At 45.3% G+C, this 27351-nt stretch overlaps 2 protein-coding genes across 7 annotated transcripts in view; both read right to left on the bottom strand.

Moving 5' to 3' along the window:
* The window catches only part of LOC115138573 (hypoxia-inducible factor 1-alpha), a 36389-nt gene extending 33114 nt beyond the window's left edge, over positions 1 to 3275 (bottom strand). For 3 of the 6 annotated variants that reach the window (XM_029675523.2, XM_029675525.2, XM_029675526.2), the window contains exon 1: positions 2851 to 3274. In XM_029675523.2, coding sequence (XP_029531383.1) covers positions 2851 to 2879 — 29 coding nt within the window. In that variant the 5' untranslated portion in view covers positions 2880 to 3274. Of the gene's footprint in view, positions 1 to 2430; positions 2538 to 2850 lie in introns of those variants that run through there. The other 3 variants (XM_029675528.2, XM_029675527.2, XM_029675529.2) reach the window with 2 other exon arrangements.
* An 11563-nt stretch (positions 3276 to 14838) lies between these two features.
* The window catches only part of prkcha (protein kinase C, eta, a), a 60759-nt gene continuing 48246 nt past the window's right edge, over positions 14839 to 27351 (bottom strand). Inside the window, exons 12-15 of the mRNA XM_029675521.2 lie at positions 25487 to 25625; positions 24696 to 24884; positions 15827 to 15973; positions 14839 to 15543 (exon numbers count right to left, since the gene is read on the bottom strand). Of these exons, the coding sequence (XP_029531381.1) occupies positions 15397 to 15543; positions 15827 to 15973; positions 24696 to 24884; positions 25487 to 25625 (622 nt within the window). The 3' untranslated portion in view covers positions 14839 to 15396. The remainder of the gene's footprint in view (positions 15544 to 15826; positions 15974 to 24695; positions 24885 to 25486; positions 25626 to 27351) is intronic.

Below are 27351 nucleotides of genomic sequence, written 5' to 3'. Positions count from 1 at the left end.
GATCTCCCAGACCACATGAGGTCTGCCTCTCTGGGGTCTGAGTTTGTGGTCCTCTGGTCCTCTGTGTAATGCAACCAGTTCTGCATAGTGCCATCACACTTCTCACCCTCCGCTACAGAGACCTTCCTGGTCACTTGCCCTAGCCCAGAGCAATATCTTTCAATAATCATTGCTTTCAACCAACCAACCACTGCTAAGTGAAGCAGATAAAAATAAATGAATATCTAGGTCTTCACCCGTAGAAAATCTGGCCACATGAAGGTAAAATAAAATCTAAGCGCATCTCTGTGCTATGTATTGGAATCTATTGTGATGTGACAGACAAGTATGGCTTATGCACAGAGAATACAGGGAATGTCTGAAAACCCTTTACCTGAAAAGTCCTGGTTTAGGCTGGACCACAAACTCTACAAAGTGAGTTATGTGCAGTCCAAACAAAGGCAGCTACAGAAGACAGGATTCTCGTGCTGCTGTCTTAATGGTGCGTCAGCCCCTCCACACTACAGATGGGAGGTAGGTGTCCTGCAAGACAGGAATGTCAGTGTTCTGCCATGGCCAGCGAAGAGCCCGGATCTCAATCCCATTGAGCACGTCTGGGACCTGTTGGTGAGGGCTAGGGCCATTCCCCCCAGAAATGTCCAGGAACTTGCAGGTGCCTTGGTGGAAGAGTGGGGTAACATCTCACAGCAAGAACTGGCAAATCTGGTGCAGTCCATGAGGAGGAGATGCACTGCAGTACTTAATGCAGCTGGTGGCCACACCAGATACTGACTGTTACTTTTGACCCCCATTTTGTTCATGGGACACATTATTCAATTTCTGTTCTGTGGAACTTGTTCAGTTTGTCTCAGTTGTTGAATCCTATGTTCATACAAATATTTGCACGTCAAGTTTTCTGAAAATAAACGCAGTTTACAGTGAGAGGACGTTTCTTTTTTTTCTGAGTTTATATCCAAGATATCAAGTTTAACAAGTGAACATCCATATCAGTGAACCTCCCCACACACTCCCTCTTGTTTGGGGATGGTTTGGTGCCATCGTTGATACTGTTTGGCCAACTTGGCTTTGGTTTGTTGATTGGGTTTGTTGTCCTTAATAGTGCTTGAATCCCCCGAAACCAGAAACATGTTTCTTTGAGCTCATAAGTATCTATCGTCAATTAATCGTTCAAGCTCTTCAATGGATTCTGAATCATCCAGCGTGTTTGCAGGCAGAGTAAAACAAAAATAACGGATGTATCTTTCCGGACCTGTACAGGCTGTCAGTAGATACCCGCAATACATTTTTTTTTTTACTATGTGTGTAGTAATGGGTATTTCTTCCCTCACTGTACATAATGGGACAAGCTTATAGGTCCTTATGGAAAACGTGTTCCTCATGAAGAGATGCATATACAAAATGTCACAACATAGTATGAGGAAAACCATTAATTGAATACATTTTAGATTAGAATAAGGCTGTAATGTAACAAAATGTGGAAAAAGTCAAGGGGTCTGAATACTTTCCCAATGCACATACAAATATTTAAAAAGCACATACACATGTTTTAAACGTATATATACATATATAAGCACAACGTGACTAAGAGACAAGTCGGAATGTTTGACTAACAAGTCTAACACCCTGTCGCCGCTAGCTGTCTGTCAGCGCCTTGAAGCTAGCCCTATGCCAGAAAATATATTTAAGACCACAGCTGTGCAAAAAGCCCATGGATCATGAAAGACCCATTAGTTGCACACAAAAATGCTATCTTAAATAGATGTTTTGTTAAGTGGACAGGCTTTTTACTTAAATTTGGCTTATGCACAAAGAAAGTGTCAATTAAAGGCCTTTCCTGGCAACTAGTGAATTGCCACACACACACTTTATGCCAGGAACTCCCACTGACGTCAGGCTCTCAGTGATTAAGACGTGATACAGAAATAACAAGGTCACAGCAATCCATGGAATGGCAAACACTATAACATTAAAATAAGCTTGATACTTTTTGCAATGGTTTTGATATCTGTTTTGGTTTTAGAACCTGCGGACAAAGCAGTGTGAAATTGTTGTGAAAGTAGGCATAGAGCGCAAAGCACTACGTTAGATTCATTTCAGCAGTTTTAAGTAAGGTATTTGGTAACAAATAAAAGCTCCATCACTGAGGCAAACCTCAACCTACATTAGTATAAATGTCTAAATTCTGCCCACATAGTCCCATAGAATGTTACACTGTAACAACAAAAGTAGCAGCCTCCCATAGAACAGCCTACCTTGGTTCACACTGATACCACTACATTGGCCTATGGCAACTAAACCATCTCAATTATAGAGGCGCCAAACAGTTTTAATTCAATTCTGAGTATTATACGAGCAACCACTAACAATACATTTCAACACCTTTACAATGAAGGCCAGAAAATGGGAGACAAGAGAATGGAGTTGACATACCTGGCTTTCTTCCCTGTTCTTGCCTCAACATTTGAAAACCTCAAAGACACGTTTCAACAATTCCTCAAAACGTCCACAATCTGTATTCAGCACCTCAAAACAAGCTCTCACTATCATTCGGGCAAGTCAAGTGACAGCAAGTAGACCCATATCTCGCGACCTTTTAACACACTGGCTGTCAGTGCCACTTATTTACGGGAGCCTTATTGAACCAATGTAGCTATGTAGTTAGTTTAGTAGTTAACCGCCTAGCTAGCTAACGTTAGTTCTAGAAATTAAAATATCGAGTCGTCTCTAACATTTACTGTAGCTGGCTAGGCTAGCTAACTAGTTACGCAAACACGTCAAAATCTAAACCAAGCCGAACGAAACAACACATTACAGCTAGCTAATCGGCTAGATTACTAGAGGCGAACGTACCTTTTCTTTTCTGGGACAACTGTGTTCATTTTAATGACGACGGACTTATTTTGAGCCTCAGCCAAGACGATAAACTGTGTTTCGGGCCCGTACAAAAACAAGCGAAAATTCACGTAGCTAATTCAAATTAAATCCGTAATTTGTGTTTCCAGAAATTGTTGATAAATGCAAATCAGGAGAGGTCAAGCCTCCATCGCTGAAGTCAAAACATGAGTGCAGAAGAATGTGTTTTAATTCCTTCGAAACGCTAGCGGTTGCTTGGAACAACGTTGCATCTAGTTAGCTGAGCAGCTAGGTCAAACACCGTACAGTAAGATAGGTAGAAACTGCTTCTCCAAAAGAAATCCCCGATCACACTTGTTGGCAAGCTAAATTCATGCGTAGAAACATGTCATTACGGGTCTAATGGTCGTCTCGCGCCCAAATGCGCATGTGCAGGGCGTCAATTCATTTTGACGAAAATGAAAACGTGGCTGTTTGTCACTATCACGAGGTTGGAGTAATAACATGTTTAACTACTTAAGACATTGTCTCGAATCTAGGTTGTGCCTTTAGATTTCGAGAAAACGAACAACTAACGAATAATTTTTCACTTCTTTCATTGACTTCTCAAACCCCGGCCTGGTTCCCGGAAGTCTCACGATGTCGCTCCTCTGGGTTTAGAAACTCTGTGGCTAGGTGATCAGCTGCTTATCAATTCCATTTCAATTACATTTAAAGGATTTATTGACATGGGAAACATATGTTAACATTGCCAAAGCAAGTGAAGTAGATAATAAATAAAAGTTCAATAAAACAATAAAAATTAGCATTACACACGCAGAAGTTCCAAAAGAATAAAGACATTTCAAATGTCATATTATGTCTATATACAGTGTTGTAACGATGTGCAAATAGATCAAGTATAAAAGGGAAAACAAATTAACATAAATATGGGTTGTATTTGCTTATCTCCCCCAGAGAGATGAGCAATTACTACAGGTCTGGAATCAGCTAACATTTTATACTTGTTGTTTACTCCATGTGTAACTCTGTGTTGTCTGTTCATACTGCTATGCTTTATCTTGGCCAGGTCGCAGTTGTAAATGAGAACTTGTTCTCAACTAGCCTACCTGGTTAAATAAAGGTGAAATAAAAAAAGAGAATCTGTCCCCTCCCATTACTTCTTTGCCTCTCCACCGGCGGCGCGCACGAGCTCTATGGTACTGTATATTCCATTTGTTTGGTTTCCTTCCTTTACACCAAGTTGACTGAACTGCTATCATTAAAATGTAAGCATGACACATTTACCAGGCCAAACGTCAGTCCCCTTACAAATTCAATAAAAGACTAACATCAAACAATCTCAGTTCAATCTACACAAAATAATAAAACATGAGCATTTACCTTTTACAATGAGAAGTGAGGCATTTTTTTTACCAAAAATGTAGGCCTATGGTTCAAGAGTGGGGGGTTATGGCAGTATTACCACTCCAAACTCAAACTCTTTCCCAGTAAATATTACCTTTTAATGTGCCATGACACAACCAGTCATGATGTTTATCTGATTGTTAAAAAGTAGGTTTCCTTCGCACGTTCATCCAAAATAATTCCATTATCTGAACTGTGCACCCGCCAACTTTCCTTCAATATGCAAGTGGCTACAACTATCTCACCGGAGAAAGCATCTGAGCTAGGCAAAACAGCACCCCTCTGCCTTACATTATGTAGCCCTAGTGGCTTGTGAAATTTTCTATTTTTTTGCCTTACAACCTGGAACTAAAATGGATTTTTGGGGGGTTTGTATCATTTTATTTACACAACATGCCTACCACTTTGAAGATGCTAAATATTTTTTCTTGTGAAACAGACCCCCAAAAAACAGAACTTGAGCTTGCATAACTATTCACCCCCCAAAGTCAATGCTTTGTAGAGCCACCTTTTGCAGTAATTACAGCTGCAAGTCTCTTGGGGCATGTCTCTATAAGCTTGGCACATCTAGCCACTGGAATTTTTGCCCACTCTTCAAGGCAAACTGCTGCAGCTCCTTCAAGTTGGATGGGTTCCACTGGTGTACAGCAATTTTTAAGTCATACCACAGATTCTCAATTGGATTCTGTCTGGGCTTTGACTAGGCCATTCCAAGACATTTAAAATGTTTCCCCTTAAACCACTCGAGTGTTGCTTTAGCAGTATGCTTAGGGTCATTGTCCTGCCGGAAGGTGAACCTCCGTCTCAGTCTCAAATCTCTAGGAAACTGAAAAAGGTTTCCCTCAAGAATTTCCCTGTATTTAGCGCCATCCATCATTCCTTCTATTCTGACCAGTTTCCCAGTCCCTGCCGATGAAAAACATCCCCACAGCATGATGCTGCCGCCACCATGCTTCACTGTGGGGATGGTGCTCTCAGGCTAATGAGAGGTGTTGGGTTTATGCCAGACATAGCATTTTTCTTGATGACCAAAAAGCTACATTTTAGTCTCATCTGACCAGAGTACCTTCTTCCATATGTTTGGGGAGTCTACTACATGCCTTTTGGCAAACACCAAACGTGTTTGCTTATTTTTTTCTTTAAGCAATGGCTTTTTTTCTGGCCATAAAGCCCAGCTCTGTGGAGTGTACGGCTTAAAGTGGTCCTATGGACAAATACTCCAATCTCTGCTGTGGAGCTTTGCCGCTCCTTCAGCGTTATCTTTGGTCTCTTTGTTGCCTCTCTGATTAATGCCCTCCTTGCCTGGTCTGTGCGTTTTGGTGGGCGTCCCTCTCTTGGCAGGTTTGTTGTGGTGCCATACTCTTTCATTTTTTTAAATAATGGATTTAATGGTGCTCCGTGGGATGTTCAAAGTTTCCGATTTTTTTTGAAAACCCAACCCTGATCTGATCTGATCTGTACTTCTCCACAACCTTGTCCCTGACCTGTTTTGGGAGCTCCTTGGTCCTCATGGTGCCGCTTGCTTGGTGGTGCCCCTTGCTTAGACTCTGGGGCCTTTCAGAATAGATGTATATATACTGAGATCATGTGACAGATCATGTGACACTTAGATTGCACACAGGTGGACTTCATTTAACTAATTATGTGACTTCTGAAGGTAATTGGTTGCACTAGATCTTGTTTAGTGGCTTCAAATCAAAAGGGGTGAATACATATGCATGTACCACTTTTCGTTTTTAATCAAATAAAATTTAAACAATTATTTTTTTAATTTCACTTCACCAATTTGGACTATTCTGTGTATGTCCATTACATGAAATCCAAATAAAAATCTATTTAAATTACGGATGAAACAGTCAGAGGTCACCAAGCGCAACATAGCTTCAGTGTGTAAATCAGCTAGAAAGATGTGTCGGCATCGAGTAATTGTCTCTGGCCTCCTCCCAGTTAGGGGGAGTGTTGAGCTCTACAGCAGAGACTCACAACTCAATTGCTGGTTGAAAACTGTTTTCTGCCCCTCCCAAAAGATAGAATTTGTAGATAATTGGCCCGCTTTCTGGGACTCACGCACAAACAGGACCAAGCTTGGCATGTTGAGGAGTGACGGACTCCATCCTAGCTGGAGCGGTGCTCTCATCTTATCTACGAACATAGACAGGGCTCTAACTCCCCTAGCTCCACAATGAGATAGGGTGCAGGCCAGGCAGCAGAATGTTAGCCAGCCTGACAGCTTAGTGGAGTCTGCCACTAGCACAGTCAGTGTAGTCAGCTCAGCTATCCCCACTGAGACCGTGTCTGTGCCTCGACCTAGGTTGGGCAAAACTAAACATGGCGGTGTTCGCCTTAGTAATCTCACTGGAATAAAGACCTCCTCCATTCCTGCCATTATTGAAAGAGATTGTGATACCTTACATCTCAAAATAGGGCTACTTAATGTTAGATCCCTCACTTGTCCTGAGTCTGCACAACTCTGCCAGGACCTAGGATCAAGGGAGACACTCAAGTGTTTTAGCACTATATCTCTTGACACAATGATGAAAATAATCATGGCCTCTAAACAGTCAAGCTGCATACCCTATTCCAACTAAACTACTGAAAGAGCTGCTTCCTGTGCTTGGCCCTCCTATGTTGAACATAATAAACGGCTCTCTATCCACCGGATGTGTACCAAACTCACTAAAAGTGGCAGTAATAAAGCCTCTCTTGAAAAGTTTTTAGAAAAAGCTGTTGCGCAGCAACTCACTGCCTTCCTGAAGACAAACAATGTATACGAAATGCTTCAGTCTGGTTTTAGACCCCATCATAGCACTGAGACTGCACTTGTGAAGGTGGTAAATGACCATTTAATGGCGTCAGACCGAGGCTCTACATCTGTCCTCGTGCTCCTAGACCTTAGTGCTGCTTTTGATACCATCGATCACCACATTCTTTTGCAGAGATTGGAAACCCAAATTGGTCTACATCGACAAGTTCTGGCCTGGTTTAGAAATTATCTGTCGGAAAGATATCCGTTTGTCTCTGAGGATGGTTTGTCCTCTGACAAATCAACTGTAAATTTCGGTGTTCCGTTTTAGGACCACTATTGTTTTCACTATATATTTGACCTCTTGGTGATGTCAATCAGAAACATAATGTTAACTTTCACTGCTATGCAGATGACACACAGCTGTACATTTCGATGAAACATGGTGAAGCCCCAAAATTGTCCTCGCTGGAAGCCTGTGTTTCAGACATGAGGAAGTGGATGGCTGCAAATGTTCTACTTTTAAACTCGGACAAAACAGAGATGTGTGTTCTAGGTCCCAAGAAACAAAGAGATCTTCTGTTGAATCTGACAATTAATCTTGATGGTTGTACATTCATCTCAAACAGAACTGTGAAGGACCTCGGCGTTACTCTGGACCCTGATCTCTCTTTTGACGAACATATCAAGACTTTCAAGGACAGCTTTTTTCCATCTACGTAACATTGCAAAAATCAGAAACGTTCTATCCAAAAATGATGCAGAAAAATGTATCAATGCTTTTGTCACTTCTAGGTTAGACTACTGCAATGCTCTACTTTCCGGCTACTCGGATAAAGCACTAAATAAACTTCAGTTAGTGCTAAACATGGCTGCTAGAATCTTGACTAGAACCAAATAAAACGATCATATTACTCCAGTGCTAGCCTCTCCACACTGGCTTCCTGTTAAGGCAAGGGCTGATTTCAAGGTTTTACTGCTAACCTACAAAGCATTACATGGGCTTGCTCTTACCTATGGTTCCGATTTGGTCCTGCCGTATATACCTACACTGTTACGTTCTGACCTTAGTTCTGTTATTATATCTTTGTTTTAGTATGGTCAGGGTGTGAGTTGGGTGGGTTGTCTATGTTCGTTTTTCTATAATTTGGGATTTCTGTGTTCGGCCTAGTATGGTTCTCAATCAGAGGCAGCTATCAATCGTTGTCCCTGATTGAGAATCAAACTTAGGTAGCCTGGTTTCACTTTTTAGTTGTGGGTGTTTATTTTTCCATTTCAGTGTTTGCACCATTCGGAACTGTTTCGGTTTTCATTTTGGATTCTCTTGTTCTTTTGTATTTTGTATTCATTAAATCATTAAATCATTATGGATACATACCACGTTGCATTTTGGTCCGATCCTTGCTACTCCTCGTCAGAAGAGGAGGACGAAAACCCTTACATACAGGTATGCTACGGTCACAAGACGCAGGCCTCCTAACTGTCCCTAGAATTACTCAGCAAACAGCTGGAGGCAGGACTTTCTCCTATAGAGCTCCATTTTATGGAATGGTCTGCCTACCCATGTGAGAGACGCAGACTCAGGTTTCAACTTTCAAATCAAATCAAATCAATCAAATTGGTTTCAACTTTGAAGTCTTTATTGAAGACTTATCTCTTCAGTAGGTCCTATGATTGAGTGTAGTCTTGCCCAGGAGTGTGAAGGTGAACGGAATGGCACTGGAGCAAAGAACCGCCCTTGCTGTCTCTGCCTGGCCGGTTCCCCTCTCCACTGGGATTCTCTGCCTCTAACCCTATTAAAGGGGCTGAGTCACTGGCTTACTGGTGCTCTTCCATGCCTTCCCTAGGAGGGGTGCGTCACTTGAGTGGTTTGAGTCACTGACGTGATCTTCCTGTCTGGGTTGGTGCCCCCCCTTGGATTGTGCCATGGCGGAGATCTTTGTGGGCTATACTCGGCCTTGTCTCAGGATGGTAAGTTGGTGGTTGAAGATATCCCTCTAGTGGTGTGGGAGCTGTGCTTCTGCAAAGTGGGTGGGGTTAGATCCTGCCTGTTTGGCCCTGTCCGGGGTATCGTTGGACGGGACCACAGTGTCTCCCGACCCCTCCTGTCTCAGCCTCCAGTATTTATGCTGCAGTAGTTTGTGTCGGGGTGCTAGGGTCAGTCTATTATATCTGGAGTATTTCTCCTGTCTTATCCGGTGTCCTGTGTGAATTTAAGTATGCTCTCTGTAATTCTTTCTTTCTTTCTCTCTCGGAGGGCCTGAGCCCTAGGACCATGCCTCAGGACTACCTGGCCTGATGACTCCTTGCTGTCCCCAGTCCACCTGGCCGTGCTGCTGCTCCAGTTTCAACTGTTCTGCCTGCGGCTATGGAACCCTGAACTGTTCACCGGACATGTCCCAGACCTGCTGTTTTCAACTCTCTAGAGACAGCAGGAGAGGTAGATATACTCAATGATCGGCTATGAAAAGCCAACTGACATTTACACCTGAGGTGCTGACCTGTTGCACCCTCGACAACCACTGTGATTATTATTATTTGACCCTGCTGGTCATCTATGAACATTTGAACATCTCAGCCATGTTCTGTTATAATCTCCACCCGGCACAGCCAGAAGAGGACTGGCCACCCCTCATAGCCTGGCTCCTCTCTAGGTTTCTTCCTAGGTTCTCGCCTTTCTAGGGAGTTTTTCCTAGCCACCGTGCTTCTACACCTGCATTGCTTGCTGTTTGGGGTTTTAGGCTGGGTTTCTGTACAGCACTTTGAGATATCAGCTGATGTAAGAAGGGCTTTATAAATCAATTTGATTTGATTTTGATTTGACTCAGTACTGGTAACCCGTGTTTATAGCCAAGTTATCGTTACTCATTGTGTATTTATTTGTGTTATTATTATTCTATTTTTTTTTTCTCTCTGCATTGTAAGCATTTCACTGTTAGTCTACACCTGTTGCTAACGAAGCCTGTGACAAATAAAATTGGATTTAATTTGACAGAGCACAGGATGAGATTTATTCCTAAAAAACAGGGACAAAACAAGAGCTGTGAGACCCCTTTCCCTCTTCTCAGACCACATCCCTGTGTCTGATATGAAAGGTGAAAATGACTGACATTTATCTCCATTGTGTTTGAATTACTATCCTCGTGGGTACGGGAAATCCCCCAAAGTCCCCACAAGGATAGTAAAACAAGGACAATTCTCCCTCGTCCTCATGAGGACAAAGGCTATTTTAAGCTTAGAGGTTAGGTTTATGGTTGCAATTAGGGTTAGAATTGGGGATAGGTGTTATGCCGGTGAGTGAGGACCCAAAAGCGCTTTAACAGAAACAGAGTCTTTTAATGTCAAAACACAGGGAAGACATAGATCCTCTTCAGATGTATCGATTGACAACATAGACAACCCGCAGAGAGGGCGACAAATAAATCATAAAGTCCTCTGATCTTAACAGGAGAGTCCCCTTCTAGCAGCAGAGGAGAATAGCAGGGTTAGCGGCGACAGACTGCTGGTCTCTCCGGGTAGGCGCGGGTTGTAGAGGACAGAGGTACCTGATCACACGTAGCATCTGATGAAGAGGCAGATTACGACAGGACAGGACAAGGGTGAAGCAAACGAGAATCTGACAAAGACAGAAGCAGAAACAGAGAGAGAAATAGAGACCTAATCAGAGGGAAAAAAGGGAACAGGTGGGAGAGGGTAAACGAGGTAGTTAGAGGAGATGAGGAACAGCTGGGGGAAGGAAAGGAAGAGAAGGTAACCTAATACGACCAGCAGGGGGAAACAAAGTGAAGAGAAGGAACAGGAACAAGACATAACATGACAATACAAGACAATAGGTTTAAGGGTTAGGTTTAGGAGTTAGGGTTAAGTTAAGGGTTAGGTAAAATAGGATGTTATTTAGGTCCACACAAGTATCGTAAAACATACTGTATGCTGTGTGTGTGTGTGTTTGTGTTTTCCGGGAAGGACAGAGAAACTTTTTCACATGGACCCCTCGGCAGTCATTCCAGTATTTTATAGAGCAGATCAGCCGTTCTGGTGACATTACCATTTTCCCTGCTATCGTCTATGTGCTGGAGTCAGTCAGTTAACTTGACTAATGGTCACAGCCAGTAGCGACACGTCATTCAGCCCAACCTGTCTTGAGCCCCACCTGTTTAGCCCATTTCATTTTTTGTGCCTCTCTTGCATGTTATTCTGGCTTTAATATTCTGTCACATATCAGTTTGCAAACTATGTTTAAAAGAAAATAGTTAATAAAGCTGCATGCAGACATGGTCTCTTTTTTGCTTTCTTGAGTAAGGCAGCCTAGCTCAGTACTTTCTGTGGTGCTGGGACAGCCAGCCCAATTTCGTGGTATCCAATTATTTTAGTAGCTACTATCTTGTCTCATCGCTACAACTCCCGTACAGGCTCGGGAGAGACAAAGGTTGAAAGTCATGCGTCCTCCAATACACAACCCAACCAAGCCGCCCTGCTTCTTAACACAGCGCGCATCCAACCCGGAAGCCAGCCGCACCAATGTGTCAGAGGAAACACTGTTCACCTGGCAACCTTGGCTAGCGCGCACTGCGCCCGGCCCGCCACAGGAGTCGCTGGTGCGCGATGAGACAAGGATATCCCTACCGGCCAAACCCTCCCTAACCCGGACGACGCTAGGCCAATTGTGCGTCGCCCCACGGACCTCCCGGTCGCGGCTGGTTACGACAGAGCCTGGGCGCGAACCCAGAGTCTCTGGTGGCACAGCTGCCGCTGCACTACAGCGCCGTTACCCACTGCGCCACCCGGGAGGCAGAGCTCGAATACTGAAGCCCCTTGGGTGCTGCCATAGACTTGCATTAGAAGTGCCCATCCAAGAAGGCTCAAAGTCATTGGCCACATATCTACAGTAGCTTTGATTGGACTGATCAACATCATACTTTCAAAATCTTAGCTAGCCAGCCAGACAAGCAGTCATCATCATAAATCAAGTCGACAATCTACTAGCAAATCCTTTTCATCCTTGCCACATTAAAATAAATTATAGATAAAACATATCGGTGCTCATCGGCCATAAACATTACTCAAATTCAACAATGAGTGCTGAGGAGCGACTGCAGCCTTGGGTTCTATCCCCAGCTGTGACCTGGAGACCCATTGGATGGCGCACAATTGGCTCAGTGTTGTCCGGGTTAGGGGAGGGTTTGGCCAGCCAGAATTTCCTTGCCTCATTGTGCTCTAGCAACTACTTGTGGCGGGCCGGGCACCTGCCCGATGACTTCGGTCCTCAGTTCGACGGTGTTTCCTCCGACACATTGGTGCGGCTTGGCTTTCGTAGGGGAGTTGCAGCGATGAGACAAGATTGTAACTTCTGGCCCATGACGTTATATGTGAATGTTTATCCTTTAAAATGTTTGAACCCCTTTTTTCCCCAATTATGTGAAATCCAATTGGTAAGGAACTCAATTTTTTTCCCCCTCTGACTGGGAAAATACAGAAAATAATTTAGACTCGGAATTTAAAGTTGGGATCTCGGTCCTCTTTCTCGAGCCCACAAGAAAGACCGCCGCGCCACCTTCCTGTTCAAGTGAGCACAGCACAACAACGTGAGTCCAAAAATGTCTTGTATGCTGCTGCATAAATGATGTAATATGCCAGGGAGATATAGCCTGTTTTAGAGAACTGTAATCATCGAATATTGTAAGAGCTTTCATTGTCAGTCTATATTTATCCTACGGTTCTGACTTGGTGTTCTGACTCAGTCTTCAAGAGAGCGAGAGTTGCACCCCTTCTGAAAAAACCTACACTCGATCCCTCCGATGTCAACAACTACAGACCAGTATCCCTTCTTTCTTTTCTCTCCAAAACTCTTGAACGTGCCGTCCTTGGCCAGCTCTCCCGCTATCTCTCTCAGAATGACCTTCTTGATCCAAATCAGTCAGGTTTCAAGACTAGTCATTCAACTGAGACTGCTCTTCTCTGTATCACGGAGGCGCTCCGCACTGCTAAAGCTAACTCTCTCTCCTCTGCTCTCATCCTTCTAGACCTATCGGCTGCCTTCGATACTGTGAACCATCAGATCCTCCTCTCCACCCTCTCCGAGTTGGGCATCTCCGGCGCGGCCCACGCTTGGATTGCGTCCTACCTGACAGGTCGCTCCTACCAGGTGGCGTGGCGAGAATCTGTCTCCTCACCACGTGCTCTCACCACTGGTGTCCCCCAGGGCTCTGTTCTAGGCCCTCTCCTATTCTCGCTATACACCAAGTCACTTGGCTCTGTCATAACCTCACATGGTCTCTCCTATCATTGCTATGCAGACGACACACAATTAATCTTCTCCTTTCCCCCTTCTGACGACCAGGTGGTGAATCGCATCTCTGCATGTCTGGCAGACATATCAGTGTGGATGACGGATCATCACCTCAAGCTGAACCTCGGCAAGACGGAGCTGCTCTTCCTCCCGGGGAAGGACTGCCCGTTCCATGATCTCGCCATCACGGTTGACAACTCCATTGTGTCCTCCTCCCAGAGCGCTAAGAACCTTGGCGTGATCCTGGACAACACCCTGTCGTTCTCAACTAACATCAAGGCGGTGGCCCGTTCCTGTAGGTTCATGCTCTACAACATCCGCAGAGTACGACCCTGCCTCACACAGGAAGCGGCGCAGGTCCTAATCCAGGCACTTGTCATCTCCCGTCTGGATTACTGCAACTCGCTGTTGGCTGGGCTCCCTGCCTGTGCCATTAAACCCCTACAGCTCATCCAGAACGCCGCAGCCCGTCTGGTGTTCAACCTTCCCAAGTTCTCTCACGTCACCCGCTCCTCCGCTCTCTCAACTGGCTTCCAGTTGAAGCTCGCATCCGCTACAAGACCATGGTGCTTGCCTACGGAGCTGTGAGGGGAACGGCACCTCAGTACCTCCAGGCTCTGATCAGGCCCTACACCCAAACAAGGGCACTGCGTTCATCCACCTCTGGCCTGCTCGCCTCCCTACCACTGAGGAAGTACAGTTCCCGCTCAGCCCAGTCAAAACTGTTCGCTGCTCTGGCCCCCCAATGGTGGAACAAACTCCCTCACGACGCCAGGACAGCGGAGTCAATCACCACCTTCCGGAGACACCTGAAACCCCACCTCTTTAAGGAATACCTAGGATAGGATAAAGTAATCCTTCTCACCCCCCGTAAAAGATTTAGATGCACTATTGTAAAGTGGCAGTTCCACTGGATGTCATAAGGTGAACGCACCAATTTGTAAGTCGCTCTGGATAAGAGCGTCTGCTAAATGACTTGAATGTAAAATGTAAATGTGTACAGGGAAAATACTTTAAGAACGGCCCATGTTCTGAATTCTGTCACTGTACATTTCTAAAGTGCTGAACAAAGTTATATTGACTACGCCCGTCCTAGCTAGCTAATTAATGTCTTCATTGAAATAACGGATTGCCTCTTATCCGCTCATCGTTCCCTTATGCCATAGTTTGTAGATCTCAAATGTTAGTAGAAACCGCATTTGTTTAAGCAAGTCAGACATATCAGCTATGTTTTTTTTAAAGCAGTAAATGAGTCTGAATGAACTGTTTCACTGCTAGACAAGGCTCTGTTGATAGTCAGGTGTAGCAGTGGTAAGGATTCACTCCATGGTGCTGAAAAGTTCAGCTCTGCTGTTGGGACAGCTTTATGTAGGCCTAAGAGTTTGTGGGCACCGTTCGTCACCGTTATAGTGCAATGGATGTATTGTTTAGTGTTGTGTAGTGGTTTTGCTGGCATGCATAAAAAAATGATTTTTTTGCCCACCAGGATTTACATGCTAAAATCACCAATGGTCACAGCATTGAACAAGAAGTAGACACACAATTCTCATTCGTTTAAAAAATGCTTGTATTTATCTTGAAGTAACTGTAGGGAAATTAATATTTCTGTATCAGACAAATTGCCATTAACATTGCTTTGCATTTCAGTCAACTAGTCTGACAGATCAGTAAAACACTTTGAGCAAGATTACAAGTCAGAACTGTCCCATGTTTTCCAAAGGTGACAGGAACGAGCATGGAAAAATAGAGAATCTCTGATTAAAATCTGGCCTCATTGAGCAACCTCTCTCTGTCTCAACACAGAACCAGTCAGTCATGTCTCACAGTGACGAGACAGTGATGTCATATCCCACAGTGCCAAGACGCAATTACGCAACAATCCTGCTGCAAGAATTTAATTGAGAATGTCAGAAGCTGGAGATGTTTTTCAGTGCTACAGTAAGAGTCCATATGAGTCCTCATGTATCTGGAAGTCAGCCTCTTCCACTCAAACTGCCTCCCCATTGGGCAGAAGTAGAAGTCAGTAGGGCCAGAGAAAAAGGGGTCAACAGTGAAAGGGGGAGGTATGACAGAAGTCTGGGGGTGCTGGGGTGTCACACAGGGCCCCTTAATTGTCCAGCAGCTCAGGAGCAGTGAAGGAGAAGTTGTGAAACTCGTCTTGGTTGACATAGGGAAGGAGGTCCTCAATCGGCGTCAGGGTGGGTTCCTCCTGGGTGAAGTCTGGGTCAAAATTGTTCACGTCCTCTGCAGTTTTCTGAAAGTGAAGTATTGGTTAGACAGGAAAGGAGGCACAATAACAAAATATCAGGGAGATGTCCTGGAAATACTTTTGGGTAACTGCCAAAAGATACCACCTTGCATGTCTTTCATAACCCAGGCCACTACCTACCATACTGTAATTCAATGATAAGAGAGTAAAACTGGGTGTGTATTATAAATGGTAAGATAGGAAGGTATTACAACTCTCCCGTAATATCTACTGTAAACAGTTTGTAATGACATCAATTGTGTGTCAGGTGTGTGTGTGCACGCCTCACGATGCGGGGTTTGAAAGGCGGCTCCAGCTCCCTGCGGTTCAGCTTGTCCCAGTCGATTCCAATGAAGAAGGCGTGGCTAGTCACAGCATTCTCCCCGCCCTCTTCCGCCATGCAGCCTAGACGCCGGGCTGGGTTCTTAGTCAGGAACTGTGGAGAGAACAGAAATATAATTGCATATGAGAAGTGAATAAAAGTAAAATAAAGTGTGTTAATGAAGTAAATAATTTGAATGTGGCTTATAATATGACTGTAGAGATTAGCATCAGCTTTGGTTCGACCTTGAATGCCATCCCATCCACCCCCCTGACACACTTGCAGAAACACACACCCCGAGGCCCAGTATCACCTCCTTTCCGGCTCAGCTTGGCGTCTGGAGAGACACAGATGTGTTTTGTAAATTCTATTTATCTGAACTGTGTCAACAAAACAAAGCAACCATTTCCTGGACTAAATACTGTATGTGGACCTTACATTTTTCTCAACAACATCTGACATTGGTGGGTTTGAGCAGCCAAGGGGAAGAGTCAAAGAAAACACAACAAAACTAAATTAAACACAGTCTCTCACATTTCCTTGAGGAGTGATTCCAGAGGAACAAATTAATGTATTGGACCGCTGTGTTGGCTGAGGAGTCTAGGGGGCTAGCAGTGACATTCCCAATCAGCCAAAACTAATGAGAAATGGGACCAGATTCACCTCCAGTCCACCCCAAGATTAATAGATCTTGCCACACCAGACCCAAACACAGTTAACAGAACATTAATACTCTCCCTTCCGTGACGGCTACAAATTTACATTTACATTTAAGTCATTTAGCAGACGCTCTTATCCAGAGCGACTTACAAATTGGTGCATTCACCTTAAGACATCCAGTGGAACAGCCACTTTACAATAGTGCATCTAAATCTTTTAAGGGGGGTGAGAAGGATTACTTTATCCTATCCTAGGTATTCCTGAAAGAGGTGGGGTTTCAGGTGTCTCCGGAAGGTGGTGATTGACTCCGCTGTCCTGGCGTCGTGAGGGAGTTTGTTCCACCATTGGGGGGCCAGAGCAGCGAACAGTTTTGACTGGGCTGCGCGGGAACTGTACTTCCTCAGTGGTAGGGAGGCGAGCAGGCCAGAGGTGGATGAACGCAGTGCCCTTGTTTGGGTGTAGGGCCTGATCAGAGCCTGGAGGTACTGAGGTGCCGTTCCCCTCACAGCTCCGTAGGCAAGCACCATGGTCTTGTAGCGGATGCGAGCTTCAACTGGAAGCCAGTGGAGAGAGCGGAGGAGCGGGGTGACGTGAGAGAACTTGGGAAGGTTGAACACCAGACGGGCTGCGGCGTTCTGGATGAGTTGTAGGCAGGGAGCCCAGCCAACAGCGAGTTGCAGTAATCCAGACGGGAGATGACAAGTGCCTGGATTAGGACCTGCGCCGCTTCCTGTGTGAGGCAGGGTCTTACTCTGCGGATGTTGTAGAGCATGAACCTACAAGAACGGGCCACCGCCTTGATGTTAGTTGAGAACGACAGGGTGTTGTCCAGGATCACGCCAAGGTTCTTAGCGCTCTGGGAGGAGGACACAATGGAGTTGTCAACCGTGATGGCGAGATCATGGAACGGGCAGTCCTTCCCCGGGAGGAAGAGCAGCTCCGTCTTGCCGAGGTTCAGCTTGAGGTGGTGATCCGTCATCCACACTGATATGTCTGCCAGACATGCAGAGATGCGATTCGCCACCTGGTCATCAGAAGGGGAAAGGAGAAGATTAATTGTGTGTCGTCTGCATAGCAATGATAGGAGAGACCATGTGAGGTTATGACAGAGCCAAGTGACTTGGTGTATAGCGAGAATAGGAGAGGGCCTAGAACAGAGCCCTGGGGACGCCAGTGGTGAGAGCGCGTGGTGAGGAGACAGATTCTCGCCACGCCACCTGGTAGGAGCGACCTGTCAGGTAGGACGCAATCCAAGCGTGGGCCGCGCCGGAGATGCCCAACTCGGAGAGGGTGGAGAGGAGGATCTGATGGTTCACAGTATCGAAGGCAGCCGATAGGTCTAGAAGGATGAGAGCAGAGGAGAGAGAGTTAGCTTTAGCAGTGCGGAGGGCCTCCGTGATACAGAGAAGAGCAGTCTCAGTTGAATGACTAGTCTTGAAACCTGACTGATTTGGATCAAGAAGGTCATTCTGAGAGAGATAGCGGGAGAGCTGGCCAAGGACGGCACGTTCAAGAGTTTTGGAGAGAAAAGAAAGAAGGGATACTGGTCTGTAGTTGTTGACATCGGAGGGATCGAGTGTAGGTTTTTTCAGAAGGGGTGCAACTCTCGCTCTCTTGAAGACAGAAGGGACGTAGCCAGCGGTCAGGGATGAGTTGATGAGCGAGGTGAGGTAAGGGAGAAAGTCTCCGGAAATGGTCTGGAGAAGAGAGGAGGGAATAGGGTCAAGCGGGCAGGTTGTTGGGCGGCCGGCCGTCACAAGACGCGAGATTTCATCTGGAGAGAGAGGGGAGAAAGAGGTCAGAGCACAGGGTAGGGCAGTGTGAGCAGAACCAGCGGTGTCGTTTGACTTAGCAAACGAGGATCGGAACGGGCCACAGGAGCGGTGGCCCGTTCCTGTAGGTTCATGCTCTACAACATCCGCAGAGTACGACCCTGCCTCACACAGGAAGCGGCGCAGGTCCTAATCCAGGCACTTGTCATCTCCCGTCTGGATTACTGCAACTCGCTGTTGGCTGGGCTCCCTGCCTGTGCCATTAAACCCCTACAACTCATCCAGAACGCCGCAGCCCGTCTGGTGTTCAACCTTCCCAAGTTCTCTCACGTCACCCCGCTCCTCCGCTCCCTCCACTGGCTTCCAGTTGAAGCTCGCATCCGCTACAAGACCATGGTGCTTGCCTACGGAGCTGTGAGGGGAACGGCACCTCAGTACCTCCAGGCTCTGATCAGGCCCTACACCCAAACAAGGGCACTGCGTTCATCCACCTCTGGCCTGCTCGCCTCCCTACCACTGAGGAAGTACAGTTCCCGCTCAGCCCAGTCAAAACTGTTCGCTGCTCTGGCCCCCCAATGGTGGAACAAACTCCCTCACGACGCCAGGACAGCGGAGTCAATCACCACCTTCCGGAGACACCTGAAACCCCACCTCTTTAAGGAATACCTAGGATAGGATAAAGTAATCCCTCTCACCCCCCCTCCCCCTGAAAAGATTTAGATGCACTACTGTTCCACTGGAGGTCATAAGGTGAATGCACCAATTTGTAAGTCGCTCTGGATAAGAGCGTCTGCTAAATGACTTAAATGTAATGTAAATGTAATGTCGTCGACCTTCTTTTCAAAATGGTTGACGAAGTCATCTGCAGAGAGGGAGGAGGGGGGGGGAGGGGGAGGAGGATTCAGGAGGGAGGAGAAGGTGGCAAAGAGCTTCCTAGGGTTAGAGGCAGATGCTTGGACTTTAGAGTGGTAGAAAGTGGCTTTAGCAGCAGAGACAGAAGAGGAAAATGTAGAGAGGAGGGAGTGAAAGGATGCCAGGTCCGCAGGGAGGCGAGTTTTCCTCCATTTCCGCTCGGCTGCCCGGAGCCCTGTTCTGTGAGCTCGCAATGAGTCGTCGAGCCACGGAGCAGGAGGGGAGGACCGAGCCGGCCTGGAGGATAGGGGACATAGAGAATCAAGGGATGCAGAAAGGGAGGAGAGGAGGGTTGAGGAGGCAGAATCAGGAGATAGGTTGGAGAAGGTTTGAGCAGAGGGAAGAGATGATAGGATGGAAGAGGAGAGAGTAGCGGGGAGAGAGAGCGAAGATTGGGACGGCGCGATACCATCCGAGTAGGGGCAGTGTGGGAAGTGTTGGATGAGAGCAAGAGGGAAAAGGATACAAGGTAGTGGTCGGAGACTTGGAGGGGAGTTGCAGTGAGGTTAGTGGAAGAACAGCATCTAGTAAAGATGAGGTCGAGCGTATTGCCTGCCTTGTGAGTAGAGGGGGAAGGTGAGAGGGTGAGGTCAAAAGAGGAGAGGAGTGGAAAGAAGGAGGCAGAGAGGAATGAGTCAAAGGTAGACGTGGGGAGGTTAAAGTCGCCCAGAACTGTGAGAGGTGAGCCGTCCTCAGGAAAGGAGCTTATCAAGGCATCAAGCTCATTGATGAACTCTCCGAGGGAACCTGGAGGGCGATAAATCCCTCCCCCACCCAGGACTACGTTTTTGGCTAGAAAGTCCAAGCTGCTTAATAAGGACTCCATGAGAGTGCTAGCCACTGCCCTCATTCAATGCCATTTTGAATACGCTAGTACTCCAGATAGCCTAGAATTAGCTGATCAGGGCAGTATTGAAGGGGAGTCCACGTACTCACATAGGCAGGAGCTGCTTTCAGGAACTCAACTGGTTGCCTGTTGAGGTTAGGGTGTCCCAGATTAGACTTGGTTTGGTTTACAGGACTATTCATGGTTCTGCGCCCAGATATCTAACTGATTACTTTCCCCATGTTAGGGATGCACATAACAGCATCAGATCAGGTGTTGATAATGTGTACTTATACAGGTTCAGGAGTAATGCTGGGAAAGGTACTTTCTTGTATACTGGGTCCTCAGAGTGGAATGAGTTGCTTCTGCCCATAAAAACAACATCCTCACTGGACAGTTTAAGTTAAAAAAAACTGTCTTCTGTGCCCATTTGAATGTACCTTATGATGTAACTGCAATGATGAGATAGATGTTCTTATTCTTTGTTTTTATGTTTTATTATCTCGCTGTCATACTGTGTTGCAACTGTTGGATTTTGCCTAGCCATCTTGTCTCAAGAGGACCACAATGGAAATAAGTCCTAGACTTTGTGTGTTATCCTCGATGATTTTACTAATATGCACGTTTGGATGTAAGTTTTATGGTCAATTTAATAAACAAAACATTCTGCTCCTCCCACCTATAGGTAGAAATTTAAATAGGAAGTTACCATGGTAAGGACCGTTCAACATTGGTCTGACCAAACAAAATCTATGCTTCAAGATTGTTTTGATCACACGAACTGGGAAATGTTCCAGGTTGCCTCTGAGAATAGTATTGACGTATACACTGACTTGGTGACAGGAAGTTCATAGAGGATGTTGTTCCCACTGTGACGATTAGAACTTATCCAAACCAACCATTGTTCTTGCCATAATACAGACTTAGTCTTTTACCAAATAGGGCTCTCTTCTGTATACCACCCCTACTTTGTAACACAACTGATAGGCTCAAACACATTAAGAAGGAAAGAAATTCTACAAATTTACTTTTAACAAGGCACACCTGTTCACTGAAATGCATTCCATGTGACTACCCATGAAGCTGGTTGAGAGAATGCCAAGAGCGTGCAAAGCTGCCATCAAGGCAAAGTGTGGCTACTTTGAAGAATCTCAAATATAAAATATATTTTGATGTGTTTAACACTTTTTTGGTTACTCCATGATTCCATATGTGGTATTTCATAGTTTTGATCTCTTCACTATTATTCTACAATGTCAAAAATGACATTGAGCAGGTGTGTCCAAACTTTTGACTGGTACTGTATGTAAGAATGTTGTTCATCGACTACAGCTCAGCTTTCAACTCCATCAGTGCCCTCCAAGCTCATTACTAAGCTCAGGGTTCTGGGTCTGAACTCCTCCCCATGCAACTGGGTCCTGGTGGGTTGACCCCAAGTGGAGAAGGTAGGCAACAACACCTCTGCCACACTGATCCTCAACACCGGCCCCACAAGGGTGTGTGCTCAGCCCCCTCCGGTACTCTCTGATCACCCATGACTGCTTGGCCACGCACGTCTCCAACTCAATCATAAAGTTTGCTCACAACCCAACAGTGGTAGGCCTGATTACCAACAACGATGAGATTGCCTGGGCTCTAATCTCCTCCCTGTAGGCTGAGTGGTGCTTCAAGTTCCTCGGTGTGCACATCACCGACAACCTGAAAAGCGGTCCATTCACACAGACAGGATGGTGAAGAAAATGCATCTGCGCCTCTTCAACCTCAGGAGGTTGAATACATTTGGTTTGCCCCCTAGGACCTTCACAAACTTCCCCAGATGCACCATTGAGAGCATCCTGTCAGGCTGCATCACCGGCTGGTACGGCAATTGCACCGTCCGCAACCGCAGGGCTCTCCAGAGAGTGGTGCAGTCAGCCCAACGCATCACCGGTGGCACACTGCCTGCCCTTCAGAACATCTGTAGCACCTAATGTCACAGGAAGGCCAAGAAAATCATCAAGGACCTCAGCCACCCGAGCCACGGCCTGTTCACCCCGCTACCATCTAGAAGTCGGAGACAGTACAGGTGCATCAAAGATGGGACCGAGAGACTGAGAAACAGCTTCTATCTTCAGGCCATCAAACTGTTAAACAGTCACCACTAGCTGGTCTCTGCCCAGTACCCTGCCCTGAACCTCAGAGACTGCTGCCCTATGTATATAGATTAACTGAACACTGGTCACTTTAATAATGTTTAGATACTGTTTCACCCACTTTATATGTATATACTGTAGTCTAGTCACGGCTCATCCTATATAAAACTTGATATTTTTATTTTTATGGATTATGTGTGTATTTCTTTGTTGTTGCTATTACTGCACTGCTGAAGCTAGAAACACAAGCATTGCGTACACATCTACAAATCTGTGTACGCAACCCATACACTTTGCTTTGAGACCAGACCACAATTAAACTGAGATTTAATCTAAGCCACTCTTCAACACCCCAGAGCCCAGAGCCATTGCATTTTTTTATAACAAAACAGTTCACAAGGAGAGGAGAGGAGAAAGTAGAGCTGATGTAGAGAAAGGAAGACACAAGCAGAGACAAGAAGACAAGATGAGGCCAGGAGAGAAGAGTAGAGGAGCAGAGGAAATTGGTTGGTCAGTTCATGATGGGACAGAGAAATGCACTATGTAATTCCCTCCTCCTCAACTGACCACAAAATGGAAATTGGGAAGTCCTACTTGAGTCTATCATATTTTCCACTGGCTACACCGGGCCTGTGCCATCTACTCTGCCAGGCCTGAGAACTAAACTCTGCAGACAGACAACAAGCCTACTATATCAGATAAAGAGACATGCAAAGAAATAGGACACAGGCACATTTACCCCGCTCTTATGTCCCAGTCAAATATGAGGTGGGATAATGTTCACTTTCGCATCTCAACTGTCAAACACCAAACAATGTGTGCTCTCTCTGTTTGAATAACCAGTCTCAGGGCTCAAACACATGGGATGTTGCTTGCAGGAAGTAGAACCCTGGTGAGCGAGCAGCTTTCAGTATAAATAGAGCAGCGAGTTAAATCCACTCAACTGTTGAAAGCCTCACGAGCTAGCCTTTACATAACATGATGTGTGGGGGGGGGGCAGAGGGGAGGAGGCAGCATTATTTATAGTGGTGGGGTAGTGGACTGTGCCTTAATGTAGTTATGTAAGACAGAGGGAGCACTGTGAGGCTAGTGTCATACACGAGGACCAAGATTATTTATTATCCACCCAGATGCGCTGACCAAAAATCCGTCCCCAAAACCCTGTCCTGTATGTTCTCTCCTATCTGAGAGCTTATATTATTTTTTAACCCTGTGATCACTTGTGGCAACAGATGGGTGCCAGTTCTGCTTGCATGGAAGTGTTGCTACTGCTTCTCTCTACATGGTGGTCTATAATGGTGATATTCTATTATGCAAACCGCTGGTGGTAGGCTAATTGGACTTATCATTTTTTCCTCACAAGGCTCTAAATACACAACTGTGTATAGATCGATTTTCTTGCCCTTTGGTTCAGAGACAAAATGTACTCTGACAGAGTTGGGCCCGAAATGATTGACACCTTCCTGATAAACATGAGCAATAATGACTGTGTACAATAATTCAAATCTGAGCTATATTGTATGCAACAAAAAAAAGGGGGACTTTTTCTATTTATTCATACTAATACAATTGCTGAGAGAAATAGAAATAGTAATATTTTCTATTTTCAAAAAGGTAGGGGTCAAAATTATTGACAGCCCTAAAGATTTGTAGAAATAAAGTAGTCTAAAGTGAAGTATTTGGTCCCATATTCCTAGCACACATTGACTACATCAAGCTTGTGATTCTATACTGAACAAAACTATAAACGCAACATGTAAAGTGTTGGTCTCATGTTTAATGAGCTGAAATAAAAGGTCACAGAAATGTTCCATATGCACAAAAAGCTTATTTCTCTCAAATTATGTGCACAAACTTGTTTACGTCCCTGTCAGTGAGCATTTCTCTTTTGCCAAGACAATCCATCCACCTGACAGGTGTGGCATATCAAGAAGCTGATTAAACGGCATGATCATTACACAGGTGCACCTTGTGCTGGGGACAATAAAAGGCCACTCTAAAATGTGAAGTTTTGTCACACGTCACAATGCCACAGACATCTCAAGTTGAGGGAGCGTGCAATTGGCATGCAGACTGTAGGAATATCCACCAGAGCTGTAGCCAGAGAATTTAATGTTCATTTCTCTACCATAAGCCGCCTCCAACGACAGGATAGTCTGAGACCAGCCACCCGGAAAGCTGATGATACTGAGGAGTATTTCTGTCTGTAATAAAGCCCTTGTGGGGAAAAACAAATTCTCATTGGCTGGGCTTGGCTCCCTAACAATTTTGTCCAGTCCCAAACTTGATGTAGTCATTGCGTGCTAGGAATATGGGATCAAATCCTAAGCTTTTAACTACTTTATTTATACAAATCTTTAGGTGTGTCAATAATTTCAGACTCCACTGTATATTCTCTCATGTAAACAATATAAAGGCCTCTGTAACATGAACAGCATTGAGTGTTATTGACATGACTAACTGTGGTCATTTAGGACAGATAGATGAGCTCCGCATTAAGGATGGACTTTTATTTTTTTTTAGGATGGACTTACAGCTTTCAGGATATTGACTGCATCAGCACTCAGCCAGGATGCATAGATAATCTCCTCATTCAGGATGGACTCAAACAGGTCGTCCTCGTTCTCTGCCTCGAAGGGGGCGTGGCCAGACAGCATCTCGTAGAGCAGCACCCCGAGAGCCCACCAGTCCACAGACGGCCCATACAGCATCTCCTGAAGAATCTGGGTACCAAAAACACATGACATTTAACAACATTACACAACATAGTAGAGACCTTCTAAAGTACATCAACTGGAGTTTTTCTAAATGTAACACCAAACTCCAGAGCAAAGACAGTTCCTTGGGTTTCGCTGCTCTTCACTGGGATACACTAATGTCTGAGTGTTGGGGGTGGCAATGAAGCCATTCATCAAAATCAGACTAAATGCTTTATGTACAAACACATGCACACTCCACATTCATAAACTCACTAATTCGTAACCAAGGACCCCTCTCTTGGTGAATTTTGTGGTGGGGATTTAAAGAGTGTTGGCAAACAGAGCCTGTGAGAGGCAGATGGGGCTCTCCTAACAGAACTGAAGTGGTTTCAGGGGGCCAACCCAACACAGGTGTGTTACCTAGCTGCTAACCACCAGGGAGACTGGACTAGAGGACCAGTGTTAACAGTACTGGATATTCAGAGTGGTGGGGTGACATAGTGGGGCTGGCTCCTAAATAATGTAAACTCCAATGTACTTCGAAAGATAGATGGGAGACCGATACTTAATGATTCCCATTGGTGTAAAGAATGCAATCTTAGAGCAGATGAAGGGGGTAAACTGACCTCTGGGGCGATGTAGTCAGGCGTCCCACAGAAGGTGCCCGTGGCCATACCTTCAAACATGCCCTCCTTGCACATGCCAAAATCAGCCAGCTTACAGTGTCCATCCTTATCAAGGAGCACATTGTCCAGTTTAAGATCCCTGGAAAACATAACACCTCATTACAGACATCTCCAGACCTGTAGACTCCTAAACGCATTCATTTTTGGGGGGAAACTATTCAACTATTACTTCAGTATGTTCCCCATTGGGGCGGCAGGGTAGCCTAGTGGTTAGAGCGTTGGAAGGTTGCAAGTTCAAATCCCCGAGCTGACAAATCTGTCGTTCCACCCCTGAACAGGCAGTTATCCCACTGTTCCTAGGCCGTCATTGAAAATAAGAATTTGTTCTTAACTGACTTGCCTAGTTAAATAAAGGTCAAATAATAAAATGACCAGTGTATCAGCAAATACTGCTATATTTAATTTTGTGACGGCTAAACTATCCTAGTCTAACCCCTTCGAGAGTTGTTGCTAAAATATGTCTGTGAGGTGAGAGAATATGGTGAGTTAGACCACATGTAGACCGTGACCAACTGTAGGACCAGGAGACACAGAGGAGAACTGAACAGAGAGCTACTGTTGGCCAGGACACTGACCAATGACTGACAGCAGAGAAGAGTCTGTCACAGTCATACGACAGAGCCTAATGGGGAAGGGGGATGAGCAGGGGAATGGCTGGGCTGCAGTGTCAATATTCATCTGTCCCCCCAAAAAATGTGGAGAACTTCAAACACAGACATTTAACAAAATGTTTTGGCGTTGGGCTCTTGTCGCTCTGGTATCTTTGAAGTTTGTCTAGCGTCTTTGAATTAGCACTGTAACGAGGAGAAGCAATATTCAGGAGAAGCAGTAAGGTAGGAGCAGAGCAGAGTCATTAGTAATTTCCTTCATAATGAATCATCCCCCATAACAAAAAATTGTCTGGTCTCTGTCTCCATCTCTATTGGAGGCCCCTCCTCCTCCCCACTAAGGCCGTTGGAGCCTTGGCTATCTGAGAAACAGATTAACCCAGCCAATAGCGCTAATCTGAGATCAGGTGACACAGCAGTGATGTGTCACCAAGGTGTTAGACGGGCATGGCTGAGTCTACAGGTAAAGGTGAGGTAATGACTTGATGTGTAGGTTGTGTGTGTATGTGTGAGAGGGAGGGAGTGAGGAAAAAGAAATAGAGTGAAGCCACACAGACACACATTAATGGAAGTATAGTGTGGTTGGTTTAATCTGGTGTTTCCTGTCCTGACTGACTCAGTTCCTCATGGTGCCTCTGGCTCACTGCAAAACAAACACAGGGCAAAAAAAGACTTGTAGAAATAAAGCAGTCTAAAGTATAATATTTGCTCCCATACTCCTAGCACGCATTTACTACATGAAGCTTGTGATTCTATACTGAACAAAAATATAAATGCAACATGTAAAGTGTTGGTCCCATGTTTCATGAGCTGAAATAAAATATCACAGAAATGTTCCATACACACAAAAAGCTTATTTCTCTCATTTTGTGCACAAATTTGTTTACATCCCTGTTAGTGAGAATGTCTCCTTTGCCAAGATAATAAACATGGACAGGTGACTAGGAATATGGCCGAATACAAACAGTGTAGTTATTCCCTCCACAAGGGAATCAAACAAGCAAAATGTCAGTATAGAGACAAAGTGGAGTCGCAATTCAAGGACTCATACACGAGACGTATGTGTATAGTCCTTAGCACGGGTACATCCTGTTTGAGTTTCTGCCTATAGGAAGGGAGGAGCAAAATGGAGCCATGGTCAGATTTGCCGAAAGGAGGGCGGGGGAGGGAGGGAGGGCCTTGTATAATTTGCAAATA

The sequence above is a fragment of the Oncorhynchus nerka genome, linkage group LG12, assembly GCF_034236695.1.
Source record: "Oncorhynchus nerka isolate Pitt River linkage group LG12, Oner_Uvic_2.0, whole genome shotgun sequence".
In the NCBI taxonomy this organism is placed as follows: Eukaryota; Metazoa; Chordata; class Actinopteri; order Salmoniformes; family Salmonidae; genus Oncorhynchus; species Oncorhynchus nerka.
Note: the sequence above shows the minus strand (reverse complement) of the source record. Positions and strands in the feature narration are given on the sequence as shown.